The sequence below is a fragment of the Aegilops tauschii genome, chromosome 6 (assembly GCF_002575655.3).
Source record: "Aegilops tauschii subsp. strangulata cultivar AL8/78 chromosome 6, Aet v6.0, whole genome shotgun sequence".
NCBI lineage: Eukaryota > Viridiplantae > Streptophyta > Magnoliopsida > Poales > Poaceae > Aegilops > Aegilops tauschii.
In genome coordinates, this window is record NC_053040.3 from 34,384,926 (window position 1) to 34,403,802 (window position 18,877).

The window sequence follows — 18,877 nt, forward strand, 5'->3', positions numbered from 1 at the left end:
CTAGGCCAATTCCCTTCTTGAGTAAAATGAGCTGTTGGTCAATTGTAAAAAGGGAAAGGAAATCAAACAGGAAGAATCAAACCCTTCTTTAACAAAAGCAAAGAAGCTGCCTTTGCTCCTCTTTTTAATAGTAGCAGCCAGAGGCCCAAGCAAAGGTAATCTAGCCCAGTTATCTTCTTCAATAAAATGAGTTGCCGATCAGTCAGAGCTCCTTCTATCCCATCCCCAAAATGAACACACTCTGGTTCCTAGCACATGAACCAAACACGCTCTTGCCGTCGTGCTTACAAGATTTGATTGTGTTGTGGGTCTCTGAAGGGTTTGCTGAGGAAGAGGTGGGTTGTGCACCTTTCCTCAATAAATCCTTCCGATATCCACAATGCATCAGGTGCTTGAATTTTTGTTTGCTTCCAGTCGATTTTTCGAACCATTGGGCGACTCTGGTTCATCCTCTACCTCCATACCAAACCCTAAACGAGAGATCCCCAAAACTTGAACCATCCCAAACCTGCTTGCACTCATCCTCCCCTCTATCTGTGATGTCGTGGCGAGTCGCGCCGGAGCCCTCACCGTTGACACCACGGCCGACCATGCCATCCCCGGCTCGAGCTCGTTGCTGCGCTACACTGCCCACTTCCAGACCTAACTGATCCAAAAAAATCTTCAGTTTCCCGATGAATAGCAAATGTGGCAATGTAATCAATCATTTCGAGCTGGATTCTTGCAAGCAGTAGCAGGAACAACACCCCCCAGTCATATACTGTAGCAACAAGCAAACAGGCTGCCTTTGCTCCTCTACATTACCTTTTCTTGTGAGGATCGTACTGGACAGTCCAGTTGTTGGGCTAAGTCCCTCCACATGTTGGTGTGTTGGCAGCCCAACATCAGCACACACAAGTCCAACACATATGAATGCATCCAACGGTTGTGAGTGTTCCCTGGTAAAGGGAATAAAAAGAAAACCCTAGCCACTCCACCCCTTGCTGGTGGTGGCTGCCATTGTGAGAGTGAGAGCACACACAAAAGAGGAACATAACCTGAGATAAGAGAGGAAGAAGAAGCAGAGGTTCTGTCCAGATTTGCTACATCTGACCACACAACATTCAAGCTGGTGATTGGAGGCTCAAACGTGCTTGGATCGACCCCAAACTTGGTGAGCTCATTCCTCACTTTGAGTACTCCGATCTGGTTAGTTGGTTTGAGGATTGGTTTATTGGAGCATCAGATTTGAGAGTGGTTTTGTCAGCTCTGACTGCCGCAGCTTCATAACTGAGTAGTTTTGGGGGACGAACAGTTTGGGTAGGCAAACGGTGTCTGACTGAGCTCAAATTTTGTGGCGATATCAAGAACTTGTGTGTTTATTTGTCTGCCAAATTTGGTGTTGCTTGGTTTAGTGGTTTAAGAGAAGTTTGCAAAACACGGAAGGGTACAGAAGCAGTGTTAACTCTGCTTTGCTGAAATCTTTGCCTCTTGTGATTGTTGTTGCTGTTGCCGGTTGGCAATGTGGAGAGTGTGTTGTAAATCTCTCTAGAGGTTCTCTAGAAGACCTTGTACTCATCATTCTCATAGTGAAGTTTTGTGGACCGGTCAGTCCACAGCCGTAGTTTTTACTCCTCAAGTTGAGGAGGTTTTTCCATGTTAAATCATGTGTCACATGTGCATGTTGTTTGTGTTATTCCACTGCTTACTTGTTGGTTGAAGCTGTCCTCAAAGTTCATCACAAGTGGAGGGGGCTGTGTAGTGTGCATATTTGCCGTGTTAGTGAATTTGTGCATCGCATTGTTGCTGTCCAACCCCAACACCAGTTCTCTTCTTCAATGAAGTGAGATACCAGCCAGTCTGAGCTCCTTCTGTCCCATCCCAAAGTCCTCCTCGATCAGCCGCACTGTAGCCAGGATGTGAACCAAACACACTCTTGTCATGGGTTCTTTTTGGTTCCGTCTTCCAAAAGTTTGGGTTCTAAAAAATCAAGAAAGTATCCTAATGCATCTAATCCAAGGCATTTTTTATTGAAAATTAATCTAAGACCTACTGACAGAACTTGTGTTGTCATGTTCGGTAATTCTAGGTACCCATGTACAAGAAGAAACCCCTCAGTCAGGCAATCAACTCAAAACCTGTTAATTTGGTCAACATGTGTGCAATAAATCAACTTTTCAACTCAACAGAAACTCAGCAAGCAAGCAAACAACAAACATCAGCAAGCCTTAAAAACTCAATGTGCAACCATGCACTAAAGTTGACACAAATAAGTGAAACAACAGGCTGAATGTTTGACACAAATAACAAACCATTAGGCTATACAACATGCACAATCCATACAATGCATGCATCATCTGACCATATGATGCACTAATTTATTTAATTTTTGAGGAATTACCAGGAGGCACTTCTGAAAAATTGGTTGTTGCTGAGTATCTCAAACTATGCCCACTATCGAACCACGGGAGCTCCGTGAAGAAAACGTAAGCCGAGTACGATTCTTGGCAACGGAATAATCTAGACATAGGCCAGCTGTTGCTTAGTGCCAAGTTAAGTACACTGGGAAACAAAACAAACTCGGCTTATATCAACTAGGTAAAAGTTTGCCACAGGCAGACCGGCCGAAGTTTTGGCCGGTCGAGCGCGCATTGGTGATGGAAGCTCCTGGTTTAGCCGCGTCATCACACACAGGTACTAATTACTAAACGTGTGGCTGTTGGGGGCCCAGGCACCGTGACTCGCGTCTTCTTTTCCTTATCCATTCGATGCTCATCCCCATTCCTATCCAGCCTGCCACGTCTTCCTCCGCAGCCACGAAGCGCGCTCGTGGCCATGGCCGCTGATACGTCTCCAACGTATCTATAATTTTTGATTATTCCATGCTATTATATTATCTGTTTTGGATGTTTAATGGTCTTTAATATGCTCTTTTATATTTTTTTGGGACTAACCTATTACCCGAAGGGCCAGTGCAAATTGCTGTTTTTTTGCCTATTTCAGTGTTTCGCAGAAAAGGAATATCAAACGGAATCCAAATGGAACGAAACCTTCGCGAGGATCTTTCTTGGAACAAACGCAATCCAGGAGACTTGGAGTGGAAGTCAAGGAAGCAACGAGGTGGCCACGAGGCAGGAGGGTGCGCCCAGGGGGGTAGGCGCACCTCCCACCCTCGTGGGCCCCTCGTAGCTCCACTGGCCCACTTCTTTCGCCTATATATACTCTTATACCCTGAAAACATCCAGGGGAGCCACGAAACCACTTTTCCACCACCGCAACCTTCTGTACCCGTGAGATCCCATCTTGGGGCCTTTTCTGGCGATCTGCCGGAGGGGGATTCGATCACGGAGGGCTTCTACATCAACACCATAGCCTCTCCGATGATATGTGAGTAGTTTACCACAAACCTTCGGGTCCATAGTTATTAGATAGATGGCTTCTTCTCTCTCTTTGGATCTCAATACAAAGTTCTCCATGATATTATTGGAGATCTATTCGATGTAATACTTTTTGCGGTGTGTTTGTCGAGATCCGATGAATTGTGGGTTTATGATCAAGATTATCTATGAACAATATTTGATTCTTCTCTGAATTCTTATATGCATGATTTGATATCTTTGCAAGTCTCTTCGAATTATCAGTTTAGTTTGGCCTACTAGATTGATCTTTCTTGCATTGGAAGAAGTGCTTAGCTTTGGGTTCAATCTTGTGGTGCTCGATCCCAGTGACAGAAAGAGAACCGACACGTATTGTATTGTTGCCCTCGAGGATAAAAAGATGGGGTTATATCATATTGCTTGAGTTTATCCCTCTACATCATGTCATCTTGCCTAATGCGTTACTCTGTTCTTATGAACTTAATACTCTAGATGCATGCTGGATAGCGGTCGATGTGTGGAGCAATAGTAATAGATGCAGAATCGTTTCGGTCTACTTGACACGGACGTGATGCCTATGTTCATGATCATGCCTAGATATTCTCATAACTATGCATTTTTCTATCAATTGGTCGGCAGTAATTTGTTCACCCACCGTAATATATGCTATCTTGAGAGAAGCCACTAGTGAAACCTATGGCCCCCGGGTCTACTTTACATCATATAAGTTTCCGATCTATAATTCTAGTTTACTACTTATTTTGCAATCTTTACTTTCCAATCTATCCAACAAAAATACAAAAAATATTTATCTTATTATCTTTATCAGATCTCACTTTTGCAAGTGGCCGTAAAGGGATTGACAACCCCTTTATCTCGTTGGTTGCAAGGTTCTTGATTGTTTGTGCAGGTACTAGGCGATTTGCGTGTAGTCTCCTACTGGATTGATACCTTGGTTCTCAAAAACCGAGGGAAATACTTACGCTACTTTGCTGCATCACCCTTTCCTCTTCAAGGGAAAACCAACGCATGCTCAAGAGGTAGCAAGAAGGATTTCTGGCGCCGTTGCCGGGGAGATTTGCGCCAAGTCAAGTCAAGATTTGATCTCCCGTCAACATGCCGATTTCTGGCGCCGTTGCCGGGGAGATCTACGCTCAAGTCAAGACATACCAAGTACCCATCACAAACTCTTATCCCTCGCATTACATTATTTGCCATTTGCCTCTCGTTTTCCTCTCCCCCACTTCACCTTTGCCTTTTCTTTGCCTTCTTCCCGTATGTCTTTTTGCTTGTGTTTCCATGTGCCTTCTATTTGCTTGCATCTTTGCTTGCTAAAAATCTATTGATATAGATCCACTTAAAGTGTTCTACTTGGATCATCTTTGATCTATATGTGCTCGTGCTGAAACGCCAACTAGTTTAGTTGAGGGGAAATCTTTAGATGAGCATGCTTATTTTGTGCGTCATCGTTTGTCTGAAAAGGGGAAGCTCTTATGGTATCAAATAAATAGTTTGCTATGCTATGCTTGGAATCTTTGTGAAATTTATGACTTTACTTGTTGCTCTAAGAACCCTAAAAAACACCTTCCCTACCTATGTGAGTTTAATGATAATGAAATCTTATCTTCTTATGCAAAGGGTGTTTATAGTTACTATGATATCGAACAAATTGAAGAATTTGTTGTTTTTAAGGGTGCTTATGAAGTTGCTTCTTTAATTGAAAAGTATGATATTACTCTCTACAAATCTGACAATTTTGACATACTTAATTATTGCTATGAAAACTATGCCCATAATGTCTATGTCAAAGAACTTATGACCGTTGCTTTGGAAGAAAATAATGATATGCACGAATCTATAGATAATTGTGATTCTGATGATTTGATTGAAATATCCCTTGATGAACATGATGCTTGCTATTCTTGTGGCCATGATGCCAATATTTATGAAGATGAATTTGCTATAGTTCTTTATGTAAACATGAGATCGTTGCTATTGCACCCATACTTGATAGTTACTTCGATGAAAAGCATGATTGCAATAATCTTATGATAAATTATCTTGATGTCAATTGTGCTAATAATATGCAAAACCCTAAGCTTGGGGATGCTAGTTTTGCTATGTCTACTACTTGTTGCAATGATCATGATTGGGGTGATTCTTCTTATGATCTTGAAAATTATCTAAGCCCCATGATGAATATGAGATTGATAATAGTGTTTGCAATAATATTGAAAGTGGGTTTGGAAGAGTGTCAACTTTAGATCCCACATATTTGGAGAATGTTCAATCCTATGGTATTCTTGATAAAAGTGGGTTTGGAGAGGTCATGACTTTAGTTAATGTTAATCCCACTATTTTGGAAGAGTGTCAACTCTGCATACATGTGGATCGTGTTAAGAATATGTTTTGTGATAGATATATTATTGAATTTGCTTATAATACTACATGTAATTATTATGAGAGAGGAAAATATGGTTGTAGAAATTTTCATGTTACTAAATTACCTCTCGTTAGGTTGAGATTGCTATTGTTTCTTTCCGCTTCCTTGCATATGCTAGTTTTTGCTTGCCTTGATAATTTGTTTGCCTATAAGATGCCTATGCATAGGAAGTATGTTAGACTTAGATGTGTTTGTCACGTGTTTTAACATGCTCTCTTTGTGCTTCAAATCTTGTCTTTCATGTGAGCATCATCGAAATTATCAATGCCTAGCTAGGGGCGTTAAACGATAGCGCTTGTTGGGAGGCAACCCAATTTTACTTTTGTTTCCTTCTTTTTTGGTTCTGCTTAGTAATAAATAATCCATCTAGCTTCTGTTTAGATGTGGTTTTATGTTTTAGTTAGTGTTTGTGCCAAGTAGAACCTTTGGGAAGACTTGGGTGAAGTCTTTTTGATCTTGCTGTAAAAAACAGAAACTTTAGCTCACGAGATTAGCTACAAATTTTTTCTGGAGAGTGATATTTAGTTGATTCTTTTTGCAGATGATTAATAGATAAATTCCTAACGTCCATAAATTTATTTTAGAATTTTTGGAGTTCCAGAAGTATGCGTTTGATACAGATTACTACAGACTGTTCTGTTTTTGACAGATTCTGTTTTTCGTGTGTTGTTTCCTTATTTTGATGAATCTATGGCTAGTATCGGAGGTTATGAACCATAGAGAAGTTGGAATACAGTAGGTTTAACACCAATATAAATAAATAATGAGTTAATTACAGTACCTTGAAGTGGTGTTTTGTTTTCTTTCGCTAACGAAGCTCATGAGATTTTCTGTTGAGTTTTGTGTTGTGAAATTTTCAAGTTTTTGAGTAAAGATTTGATGGATTTTGGAACAAGGAGTGGCAAGAGCCTAAGCTTGGGGATGCCCAAGGCACCCCAAGGTAAAATTCAAGGACAACCAAAAGCCTAAGCTTGGGGATGCCCCGGAAGGCCTCCCCTCTTTCGTCTTCGTCTATCGGTAACTTTACTTGAGGCTATATTTTTATTCACCACATGTATGTGTTTTGCTTGAAGCGTCTTGTATGATTTGAGTCTTTGCTTTTTAGTTTACCACAATCATCCCTTCTGTACACACCTTTTGGGAGAGACACACATGAATCGGAATTTATTAGAATACTCTATGTGCTTCACTTATATCTTTTGAGCTGGATAATTTTGCTCTAGTGCTTCACTTATATCTTTTTAGAGCACGGTGGTGGTTTTATTTTATAGAAATTATTGATCTCTCATGCTTCACTTATATTATTTTCAGAGTCTTTTATAACAGCATGGTAATTTGCTTTGGGTATAAAATTAGTCCTAATATGATAGACATCCAAGATGGGTATAATAAAAACTTCCATATAGAGTGCATTGAATACTATGAGAAGTTTGATACTTGATGATTATTTTGATATATGAAGATGGTAATATTAGAGTCATGCTAGTTGAGTAATTGTGAATTTGAGAAATACTTGTGTTGAGGTTTGCAAGTCCCGTAGCATGCACGTATGGTAAACGTTGTGTGACAAATTTGAAGCATGAGATGTTTCTTTGATTGTCCTCCTTATGAGTGGCGGTCGGGGACGAGCGATGGTCTTTTCCTACCAATCTATCCCCCTAGGAGCATGCGCGTAATGCTTGGTTTTGATGACTTGTAGATTTTTGCAATAAGTATGTGAGTTCTTTATGACTAATGTTGAGTCCATGGATTATACGCACTCTCAACCTTCCATCATTGCTAGCCTCTTTGGTACCGTGCATTGCCCTTTCTCACCTTGAGAGTTCGTGCAAACTTCGCCGGTGCATCCAAACCTCGTGATACGATATGCTCTATCACACATAAACCTCCTTATATCTTCCTCAAAACAGCCACCATACCTACCTATTATGGCATTTCCATAGCCATTCCGAGATATATTGCCATGCAACTTTCCACCGTTCCGTTTATTATGACACGCTTCATCATTGTCATATTGCCTTGCATGATCATGTAGTTGACATCGTATTTGTGGCAAGGCCACCATGCATAAATTTTCATACATGTCACTGTTGATTCATTGCCTATTCCGGTACACCGCCGGAGGCACTCATATAGAGTCATATTTTGTTCTAGTATCGAGTTGTAATCCTTGAGTTGTAAATAAATAGAAGTGTGATGATCATCATTATTAGAGCATTGTCCCGTGTGAGGAAAAAAAGAGGCCAAAAAAAGAAAGACCAAAAAAAAAGAAGAGAAAGGCCAAAAAAAAGAGAAAGACCCAAAAAAATGAGAGAAAAAGAGAGAAGGGACAATGCTACTATCCTTTTTTCCACACTTGTGCTTCGAAGTAGCACCATGATCTTCATGATAGAGAGTCTCTTATATTGTCACTTTCATATACTAGTGAGAATTTTTCATTATAGAACTTGGCTTGTATATTCCAACAATGGGCTTCCTCAAATGCCCTAGGTCTTCGTGAGCAAGCAAGTTGGATGCACACCCACTTAGTTTCTTTTGTTGAGCTTTCATACATTTATAGCTCTAGTGCATCCATTGCATGGCAATCCCTACTCCTCGCATTGACATCAATTGATGGACATCTCCATAGCCCGTTGATTAGCCGCGTCGATGTGAGACTTTCTCCCTTTTTGTCTTCTCCACACAACCTCCATCATCATATTCTCTTCCACCCATAGTGCTATGTCCATGGCTCACGCCCATGTATTGCGTGAAAGTTGAAATTTTTGAAAATACTAAAGTATGAAACAATTGCTTGGCTTGTCATCGGGGTTGTGCATGATGAGAGCATTTTGTGTGACGAAAATAAAGCATAGCCAAACTATATGATTTTGTAGGGATGAACTTTCTTTGGCCATGTTATTTTGAGAAGACATAATTGCTTAGTTAGTATGCTTGAAGTATTATTATTTTTATGGCAATATTAAACTTTTGTCTTGAACCTTTTGGATCTGAACATTCATGCCACAATAAATAAAATTACATTAAAAATTATGTTAGGTAGCATTTCACATCAAAAATTCTGTTTTTATCATTTACCTACTCGAGGACGAGCAGAAATTAAGCTTGGGGATGCTTGATACGCCTCCAACGTATCTATAATTTTTTATTGTTCCATGCTATTATATTATCTGTTTTGGATGTTTAATGGGCTTTAATATGCTCTTTTATATTATTTTTGGGACTAACCTATTAACTGAAGGCCCAGTGCAAATTATTGTTTTTTTGCCTATTTCAGTGTTTGCTGAAAAGGAATATCAAACGGAATCCAAACGGAACGAAACCTTCGCAAGGATCTTTCTTGGAACAAACGCAATCCAGGAGACTGGGAGTGGAAGTCAAGGAAGTAACGAGGCGGCCACAAGGCAGGACGCCCCCACCCTCGTGGGCCCCTCGTAGCTCCACCGACCTACTTCTTTTGCATATATATACTCTTATACCCTGAAAACATCCAGGGGAGCCACGAAACCACTTTTCCACCGCTGCAACCTTCTGTCAATACTAGGGAAAACCTTATACACAGAAGTTTATCAGTAGCGCGGTTTAAAAATGGGCGCTACTGCTAATTAATACTAGCGATGGGTATAAAAACCGCGCAACTACTAAGTTGATAGTAGTAGCGAGGGGTATAAATCCGTGCTGCTACTAAATGGTCTCCAACAATGCCCCCAGGATAGGCCATAGTAGTAGCGACGGGTATAAAACCGGCACTACTACTAAGTAATAAGTAGTAGTAGCACGTAAGACCCCGCGCTACTACTAAGCGTGTCCACCCCGGCCCGATCTACTCTCCCACCCGCACCACCACCTCCCACCCCACCAACCGTCCCACACCACCCACCCCCCGTCTGTCTTAAAAAAAACCACGCAGCCCGATCCAGATCCCCAGCCTCCTCTCCTCTCCCAACCCACTCGCCGCCGGCCTCCCTTCCACCTCCTCTCCTTCGTCCGTCCGCCCCCATGCCCCCCGCCGCGTTTGCCACGCCGGCGGCCGCGCGCCCGCCGCTCCCCGTCTCGCGCCGCTGCCCGCCCCCGCCCCCCTCCGCCGCGCACGTGCCCGCCCGCCGCGGCGCCAGTTCCTCCTCTGCTACGGCATGCCGCTGCACCGCGGCCTCCTCCCCCGCGGCATCGGCGTTGGCGTGGGACTGGACCCGCTGGAGCCGGCACTTCGCCGGTTTCATCGATTTCTGCTGCTGCCGCTGATGTGATGATGACCTTCTGTTGTGGTGGTTGGCCGGTGCAGGGGCGCGGAGCCGAAGCAGCTGGCCTTCTCCGCCGCGCTCGGCGTCACCATCGGGGTCTCCACCTCAGGTGAGCCCCTCCCTGTACCATGTTCCGTCCAATTTTTCCCCAGAAGTTTCTCGCAGTATAACTGCAATTGGTCAACGCAGTTAGTAGTCATTATGCCTCCAACTGCAATGCATGTCACGTTTGTGAATCGTGAAATGGTTGCTTTGCTTGCTTGCGATTAGTCTAGTCTATGCAGCAGGTGCACGCTCTGAGCTCGCTCGCAAGGTGTTTGCGACAATGCCTCTAGGAAAGTTGAAATGTCAATTTGTTCAGTCAATGTAGAATTCTATGTTCCACAGGATACAAAGGAGCCTATGGACCTTAAACTTTGTTCATTAAATTGAAAAGAAAACATTGTACTATTCGTACACAAACAAAACATCTATGGGTGGGGATGTTGGCATTGCGCGATTAAATTGAAAAAGAAAATGCTCTGATCAGATTAGCATATACGGTGTGCTTCATGCATCCAAGAGACCAAGACGTCTTCTCTTCTCTATGGAGAGAAGCTGATTTGCATTGACGGCTAATGATGATTCTTTGTGTTCCATAGTTTAAAAGGCAACCATTTTGCACTGGATAACCAAGTATTCTGCCAGGGTTAAATTTAATTAAGAATGTTGTTCTGCACTTTTGCTTATTTTACGCTCCTCCTTTTGCCCATTTTATTTCCTTACGCAATGTACTCTGATTCAGCCAGGACATCACACGACCATGCTCTGTTTCTTCTCAGGTCCAGCCTGATTCGAGCTTCCTGGACAGCCACAAGGCATGCCTTGGCCGCCATTGAGCAGAATGCCGCTGGTGGCCGCAGCGGCGACAGAGTGCCGTCTCAGCGGACAAGGGAGTATCAAGCGAGACATCATCATCAACCCGAGCGAAGGTCACAGGTGCCGCGTGCTCCTGCACGGCAACCTGCTGGCGTGCTACACACTGCAGGCAGTGGGAGGGCCGAGGAGACCCACCCTCCTGCACGAGGATGCTCCAAGGAAATTCAACCAAGCCTTTGAGCTCTTTGATCCCAACGCCTTCTTCCGAAGGTACTCAGTCTGCCGCGACACCATCCATCAGATGCTCGTGCAGACGCCGCTCCTCAGGTGAGCGCTTCCCCGTGCCTCCACTCTCCACCTCTCACGGGATCCCCACGCCAGGTCTGTAGAGTTCAGTTTGGCGGTGGAATACTTGTAGCATGGTGGACCTGTTAGATTGTGTGATGCGCTCTGGGTAGCGTTACTGAGTGGATGTAGTGTGAGATTGCGATGATGCTGCCTTCGATTGTTTGTGCGGATGTACTGAGAGATTTGGCCATTTGAATTGAGTTCTGATTTTAAATCTGTCCTGCGGGTATTGTTCCTATTGCAACTAAGGCTGGTACTACTCATGTTTGCTATCATGACCATTAACAAGATGAGTGAAATGAATGATTTTCTCTCACAGATTCTAGTGATGGTCACTTCAGTTTTAAGGGTTCAACATGTGCCGCTATACTGATTGGGCAAGCAGGTCTGCTCTCTGCATATGCAGCCTCCTCCATTTGATTTAATGAAATAAATATCATATTTGGTACCATGGCAATCTAATTCCAGTCTTGTTACAGCTGTTGTTCTTGGCCTGAGCAGCAACTCTGTATTGGCTCAGGATGATTTGGTTGCTCCAGCAGCTACAAGTGAGCAAGCTGATGTAAATGTTACTGGCCTACGTCGTATGAGATATGCCTATGTTTAATTCGGAAATCTAAATGCAATCTTATGTTGTTCCACCGAGGTTGGTTTTCAAAATGTGTATATCTAATATTTCTTACTGCAGCTTTAAGCTTCACTGTCATCTAACTTTGTCTAGTTAATTTTTGTTATCTGTCTTTGAACCTATAAAATGGGTGATATGTACACTTGTCGTTAACTACATGTGTTTCCTGAACATGTCTAAAGTTTTTATAAGAAATACAGTTCTGAGCTCGGGCAATCGTAGGATGACTAGACACATACTACATATGATTTGAGATGTATATGTATGCAGTTTCACCCTTTGCTAAAAAATGTCCTATACAATGTAGACTTTGTGAAGCCACATGAGCTAGGGGTTGCACCGCAGGAGCATAGCGTGTACAAGTACTGAACATTGAAGATTGCATTGCAGCTCATCAGTATGCCTTCCTTGCAATCTTTGAAGCCAATTAAATTCGGAAGTGTTATTTTTTCTGTACAAGTTTGTATGTGTCAAGTACTTGCTAATTGATGTTTTGAGGGGTGCTCATGTACTTACTCGGCAACATGGAAAGTTTTCACATTTGTTCTAGCTGTCTCTATGGGTTAGCGACTTAGCATACATGTTGTAATAAGGTTTCACATTTGCTTCTCTGACAAGGTCTGTTTTTATTTATAGGTAGAAGATAGCGGCAGAGTGCTGCAGGATAATGAGATGTTGAAGTGGCAGACTGAATCCATGACACCGAAGTGCAATTGCGGCAGATTATCTCTATCTTTTCTTTTCATTTTTCTTATTATTGAGTGAGAACAGAATGAGGAACTGTGTGATAGTACATACAACTGTAGTAAAAAGAAACTTATGTTTGCAATTGTTAATGACATAGATACTTGCATGTTCTTTGAAGTGGTCATTTGTGAGTAGCAATGCATAATGAGGTTTTTTGGCTGATTTATTTCCTTCGGTTAACCATGAAATAGGAGCCAGCAGTGCTCACTATTGTGTTTACTGGGAACTGTATGCATAAAATGGAATTGGTGGATTTTATTTTTTTAATTATAAATTTGTTAGTAGTGGCGTTGGAAAAAACTGCGCGCTACTAGTATTTAGGATACTAGTAGCGTTGGTAGTATGGACACGCTACTACTATTTCATTAGTAGTGGCGCGGGTATGAAATAGCAGTAGCGTGGGTGGCACACGCTAACTTTGTTAGTAATAGCGCGGGTTTAACCCACGCTACTAGTAACGCTACTAGTAACTGTTAGCTATAGCGCGATACTAGTATGCTAATAGCCATTTTACCCGTGCTGCTAGTAGCCTTTTTCCTAGTAGTGTGTACCCGTGAGATCCTATCTTGTGGCCTTTTCCGGCGATTTACCGGAGGGGGATTCGATCACGGAGGGCTTCTACATTACACTATAGCCTCTCCAATGATTTGTGAGTAGTTTATCATAGACCTTCGAGTCCATAGTTATTAGATAGATGGCTTCTTCTCTCTCTTTGGATCTCAATACAAATTTCTTCTTGATATTCTTGGAGATCTATTAGATGTAATACTTTTTGCGGTGTGTTTGTCGAGATCCAATGCATTATGGGTTTATGATCAAGATTATCTATGAACAATATTTGATTCTTCTCTGAATTCTTATATGTATGATTTGATATCTTTGCAAGTCTCTTTGAATTATCGCTTTAGTTTGGCCTACTAGATTGATTTTTCTTGCATTGGGAGAAGTGCTTAGCTTTGGGTTCAATCTTGCGGTGCTCGATCCCAGTGACAGAAAGGGAACCGACACGTATTGTATTGTTGCCATCGAGGATAAAAGGATGGGGTTTATATCATATTGCTTGAGTTTATCCCTCTACATCATGTCATCTTGCCTAATGCGTTGCTCTGTTTTTATGAACTTAATACTCTAGATGCATGCTGGATAGCGGTCGATGTGTGGAGTGATAGTAGTAGATGCAGAATCGTTTCGGTCTATTTGACATGGACGTGATGCCTATGTTCATGATCATGCCTAGATATTCTCATAACTATGCGTTTTTCTATCAATTGCTCGGCAGTAATTTGTTCATCCACCGTAATATCTGCTATCTTGAGAGAAGCCACTAGTGAAACCTATGGCCCCCGGGTCTACTTTACATCATATAAGTTTTCGATCTATAATTCTAGTTTACTATTTATTTTGCAATCTTTACTTTCCAATCTATCCAACAAAAATACCAAAACTATTTATCTTATTATCTTTATCAGATCTCACTTTTGCAAGTGGGCTGAACGGATTGACAACCCCTTTATCGCGTTGGTTGCAAGGTTCTTAATTGTTTGTGCAGGTACTAGGCGATTTGCGTGTAGTCTCCTACTGGATTGATACCTTGGTTCTCAAAAACTGAGGGAAATACTTACGCTACTTTGCTGCATCACCCTTTCCTCTTCAAGGGAAAACCAACGCACGCTCAAGAGGTAGCAGCCACCGGCAGCTCGATGCGCCTTGTTCGAATCGTGTGTGGATTGCTGGCGCCGGATGCATCCCTCTCCATGGCCGCCCGCAGCCAGGGGCACGCTCGTCGCCGTCGCCTTGTCTGCCTCCCGCAGCAGCTGGATGCGCGCCCTCTCCATGGCCGCCACAGCTAGGGTGTCCCGGTCGCCATGGCCAAGCTACAACCGACCATGGCGACGGTGAGTTTGTGCTGGAACCGAGGGGGTTTGCTGGAACCAGGTTTTTTTTGCTGGATCCATCTTTTGTTTTGCTACAACCCCTTTTATCTTTTGCTACCATCCCCATTTGATTTTTGATGAACATCTTCATTTTTCATTTTTTGCTGGAACTGGTGCCCCGCTGTGCTGCAACCAGCTGGTTATATGTGCTACAAGGTCAGTGCCTCACCGGAGGAAGCTACATCCAGCGGCGAGGAGTGCTGCATCCAATGCCGTTCGATGTCAGGGAGCTGCAACCGGCTACCGGGGGAGCTGCAAGAGGGGCGACCACTTTTTGCCGATGCTTTTTTTTGCCGAACCAATTTTTTGTTTTTGCTGGAACCCATGTACTTTTTTGCTGGAACCGAAATGATTTTTTTGCTTCATCGGTGCAGAGCTCTCAAATGCTCATCTTGTTTTTTTATGGAACCTAAGTTTGTTTTTGCTGGAACCGTTTTTTGATTTTGCTTCAACAGACCACCCGACTTTGACCCGCTGTGAAGTTTTTTGCTCGAAGAAATTTGTTGCTTCTAGATTTTTGTTGCTCTGACCCGCAGCGAGCCGGAGACGCAGAGATGCTGCAACCAGCCACCTGAGTGATACCATGGGCATCACCGGAAGCTAGATCCAACAAATTGTTTTGCTACCACCAACTTTATTTTACCGGAAACAGCTCCAAAATTTTGCTTCCACCATGTTCTGTTTTTTGCTGGATCCAGTTTCTCTTTTTGCTTCCACCATGACGGCGACCACTGACAGCGACGTCGGCGACCGATGGGGAGGGCAGCGACAGGCGAGCGCACGGGCGGTGCTTCGAGGCCGGGCGCATCGCTCATCTATGGCCCCGGGATGGAAGTTTTTTTGCAAAAGAAAAGACGCCTGATGGAAGATGAGGAGAAAATCGTGCGACTACGCGTTGTTCTATCGGATGTTGCTGGTACGACCGGCCCAAAGTTGGGCCGGTGCGCCGGTGCCTAATAGTGGCCTATCGAGCATAGTGAGTAGAAAAAGGATAGTACATAGCACAAAATAGAAAGCTCCAAAGCTGCTCATGATGATTATTACTCGAATATGAGCTTCTATAACTGTCTTCAGTACTTTTTTAGGGGAAAGCCATCATCAGTACAGATTCAAAACTAGCATAGTGAACACTGAAAACTCTCTGGGCCACATTAACGTCAATGGGCTTGACTTCGTGGGCTCTCTTCGAATGGGTTTGACTTCACTCTCACTCGGACTGCCAGTGTCCCCTAGGTCACCAGCACTCCAACCAGAGTGTGGCGGCTGCTTCACCATTCCCCCCTCCCGCATGAACTCTAAGGTGGGCGAGATGTTGCCGGCGGCGGCGCCGCCGCTGGACGACGAGAACCTACTCTCCGAGATCCTCCTCCGCATCCCGCCGCTCCCATCCTCCCTCCCCCGCGCATCCCTCGTCTGCAAGCGATGGCGCCGCATCGTCTCCGACACCCGCTTTCTCCGCCGCTTCCGCCTCCACCACCGCCGCTGCCCTCCCCTCCTCGGTTACTTCATCCACGACAGGCGAGGCATCTCCTACGCACCCGCCGTGGATTCCCCGGATCGTGTCCCTGCCGGGCGCTTCTCCTTTCAGCTCGACGACAGCCACAGCTTCTGTCTCCTCGGCTGCTGCCATGGCCTCGCGCTGATCTTCCTCGCGTCGCGGAAGCAAGTCCTGGTGTGGGACCCCGTCACCAGCGATCAGCACCGCATTGCCGTTCCCTCGGTGTTCGACGTGGATGAAAACCCGATCCACGGCGCGGTGCTTCGTGCTGCCGGCGAGGTGGGCCACTTCCAGGTGGTCTTGGTAGAGGCTAGCGGAGTCGACGAACAACATACGCGAATGGTAGCCTGCGTTTACTCGTCAGAGACCGGCGTATGGGGTAATCTCACCTCTACATCGGTTCAACCCGAGGGTACTTCCTCCTTGTATTTTACGGGAATGCCTTCTGTGCTGGTTGGGAGTTCCCTTTACATGCCGCTTGTTGGTGATTTTGTTGGAATTCTCGAGTTTAATTTGGAGAGGCATAGCTTAGCTGTGATACAAGTGCCAGTGGATATGTTTGAAAGTGACATCAACTTCGCGGTTATGCGGGGAGATGGTGCCGGGTTGGGTTTAATAATTTTGTCAGGCTGCAACGCCCAGTTATGGAAGAGGGAGACTGATTTTGATGGTGTTGCATCATGGGGAATGAGAACGACTATTGAACTCGACAAGTTACTTTCCCTACATTCAGAGAAGGAGAGAGGGGCCCTAGCGATACTGGGGTTTGCAGAGGAAAATAATGTGGTGTTCCTGTCGGCAGTTGATGGTGTCTTCATGGTCCAGCTTGAACCATTGCAATTCAAGAAACTTCATGTGTCCAGAAACTGGCTTTACCATTATCCATTCGAAAGTGTCTACACTGCAGGTAATAGCATGCCTTTACCCTTTAACACTTGAGTATCACAAAACCAGGTTGATTTTGGTAATTGGTCGATGGAATGCTATAAGCATCCTTTCCTGCTAACCTATCAATTTTAAATAGTGCCACATATTAATTGATTATTTTGATGTTTGATGATCTCTTCAACATATGGTGATGTTGTGCTGTAATGGTTATGAACTGGAAACTACGCAGTAACAGCATGCTTTTACACTGCTGGTATAACAAAACCATGTTATTTTCTTTATGATTGTAACTTCCCTCTACTGTTATCTGATCTTTGTAAACAATTAGCAAACTAGCATGATGGAAACACAGTGGCTTGCTTTGGTTAATTAGCATTTGTAGTACAACTGCTTTATGATTTCTAAGAAAGCATGTTGAAACAAACTGGTCTGAGGTAAATAATACAGTATTAGCTTGGATCAATCTGCCCCTACGCGTTGAGACTAGCAAACTTCTGCACAATTGGTGTGATGAAGCAAAGCACATTCGATAACAGATGGAGGCCGATTAACATCACAGTAAAAGGCTCCCGTAGCATCTGTGCTTCAGAGAAACAAACGTCCCTTCAAAAGTGAGGAATGATCTGCGTGATCAATGCGTAGCGTAGCCGGGGGAAACTGCACATGCTTTTGGTCCAACGAAAAATTTAAATGGATAGCTCTTATGTACGTACATTTAGAAGCTTAAAGCTATTTATTGTGTTTTTGAATATTCTTATCTCTGTTGATCGTGCTAATAATTTTTTTTAATTCATAACAACAAATTGGTTCAAATTTTACGAAACAACTGTTCAATTTGTAGGGTCCTGCTACAAGTGGCAAGTTAATTGTCTTAATTACTTTCCATCTCTTATGTACACACATTTAGAAGCTTAAAGCTATTTATTGTGTTTTTTCAATATTTGTTTATCCGTTTCAAAAAATATATATTCTTTTATCTGTTGACCGTGCTAATAATCTTAAATCCATAACAACAGATTGGCTCAAAATTTACAAAACAAATCATTTTGTCAACTTGTAGGGTAGTCCTGCTGCAAGTGGCAAGTTTATTTTTTCCAGGAAAATAAAATAAGGTCAATTTCATTTTATGTGTTCAGGTTATACATTTGTTTAAATCTGAATAGCCACGATCACTTGTTCTACTGGGATCAGATGTAGCAAGAAAACCGTAGAAGTTGAAGACAGGGCACTACAAATTAACTGTCTTCCACTCTTTCTATTGCTTTTCTCTGTTTATATTGCCAATAATGCTGGGATGGTTCAGTTGGAGTTTTTGCTAGGTATAATTTCCACATTGGTTAAGCTGATAGTTATTACTTGAATCATAAGAGATGTCATATTGTATAACTTTAACGTCTTCTCCATAAATGGACAGTATTTGGATTAACGACACTGATTGTTGCTCCACAGGTATCTAGAATTGCATTCAGATTGCTGGGAGGCAGGAATGGGCTTCTTTGCTGAAGGTTCCTCCATTTGTAGAGCTTGCACTGGTCAACTGGGAAATGGACCCGTCGGAGTTAATCGTTTAATTTGCCAAACTCTCTCTGTTATCTAATTTCTGGACGCAGTTAGCCAACAGCCACTGGGAAGATAGGACTTGTTTTGATTAAGTAGTACTTACCGCGTGGTCCATTTGCTATAGTGCTATATGCTTTCCAAGCAAGCAAGTTGAAGCAAGCTTGCCTGTGAGATGATCTCTGCTTACATTTTTGTGTGTGTTTATGTGCATCTTTTTAGTTTTTTTAGGCCAATCTCGCTCAACTTTATTGATCAGTAATAGAGTTCATTACAATGCACCGGATATCACCTTTGCTTGCTCCGTTCAAAAATATAATATGTTCTAACTTTTTTTTGATTCTGAATATAGACACATTTTAGTATGTTTGTTCACTCA

General features: G+C 43.1%; 2 protein-coding genes across 9 annotated transcripts; both read left to right on the forward strand.

The window, feature by feature from the left end:
* Positions 1-9,720: 9,720 nt before the first annotated feature.
* On the forward strand, positions 9,721-12,787 carry LOC109737566 (uncharacterized). Of its 8 annotated transcripts, none has more exons than XR_012187060.1 (6): positions 9,722-10,149; positions 10,862-11,225; positions 11,566-11,631; positions 11,726-11,808; positions 12,182-12,271; positions 12,511-12,787. XR_012187060.1 is itself a non-coding variant. In XM_073500914.1 (6 exons), the coding sequence occupies exons 2-5, from the start codon at positions 11,108-11,110 to the stop codon at positions 12,241-12,243; spliced, it is 315 nt and encodes a 104-aa protein (XP_073357015.1). In that variant the 5' UTR covers positions 9,724-10,149; positions 10,862-11,107; the 3' UTR covers positions 12,244-12,271; positions 12,511-12,787. The 8 variants fall into 8 exon arrangements, 3 of the variants coding, with proteins under 3 accessions (XP_073357016.1, XP_040247728.1, XP_073357015.1); XM_073500914.1 differs by having other exon boundaries at positions 9,724-10,149; positions 11,726-11,794; XM_073500915.1 differs by having other exon boundaries at positions 9,721-10,149; positions 12,182-12,787.
* A 3,045-nt stretch (positions 12,788-15,832) lies between these two features.
* On the forward strand, positions 15,833-18,845 carry LOC109750904 (uncharacterized). The gene is made up of 2 exons (XM_040393329.2): positions 15,833-16,960; positions 18,391-18,845. Exons 1-2 carry the CDS (start codon positions 15,844-15,846, stop codon positions 18,396-18,398), a joined length of 1,125 nt encoding a protein of 374 aa, XP_040249263.2. The 5' UTR covers positions 15,833-15,843; the 3' UTR covers positions 18,399-18,845.
* The last annotated feature ends 32 nt before the right edge of the window (positions 18,846-18,877 follow it).

Bases quoted from the DNA above. Each gene is read 5' to 3' on its own strand.
- LOC109737566 (XM_040391794.3), top strand. From the start codon at position 11,108: ATGCTCCAAGGAAATTCAACCAAGCCTTTGAGCTCTTTGATCCCAACG. The intron at 11,226-11,565 runs GTGAGCGCTTCC...TTTCTCTCACAG, and splicing joins GTGCAGACGCCGCTCCTCAG to ATTCTAGTGATGGTCACTTC. The intron at 11,795-12,181 runs GTGAGCAAGCTG...TATACAATGTAG, and splicing joins GGTTGCTCCAGCAGCTACAA to ACTTTGTGAAGCCACATGAG.
- LOC109750904 (XM_040393329.2), top strand. From the start codon at position 15,844: ATGAACTCTAAGGTGGGCGAGATGTTGCCGGCGGCGGCGCCGCCGCTG.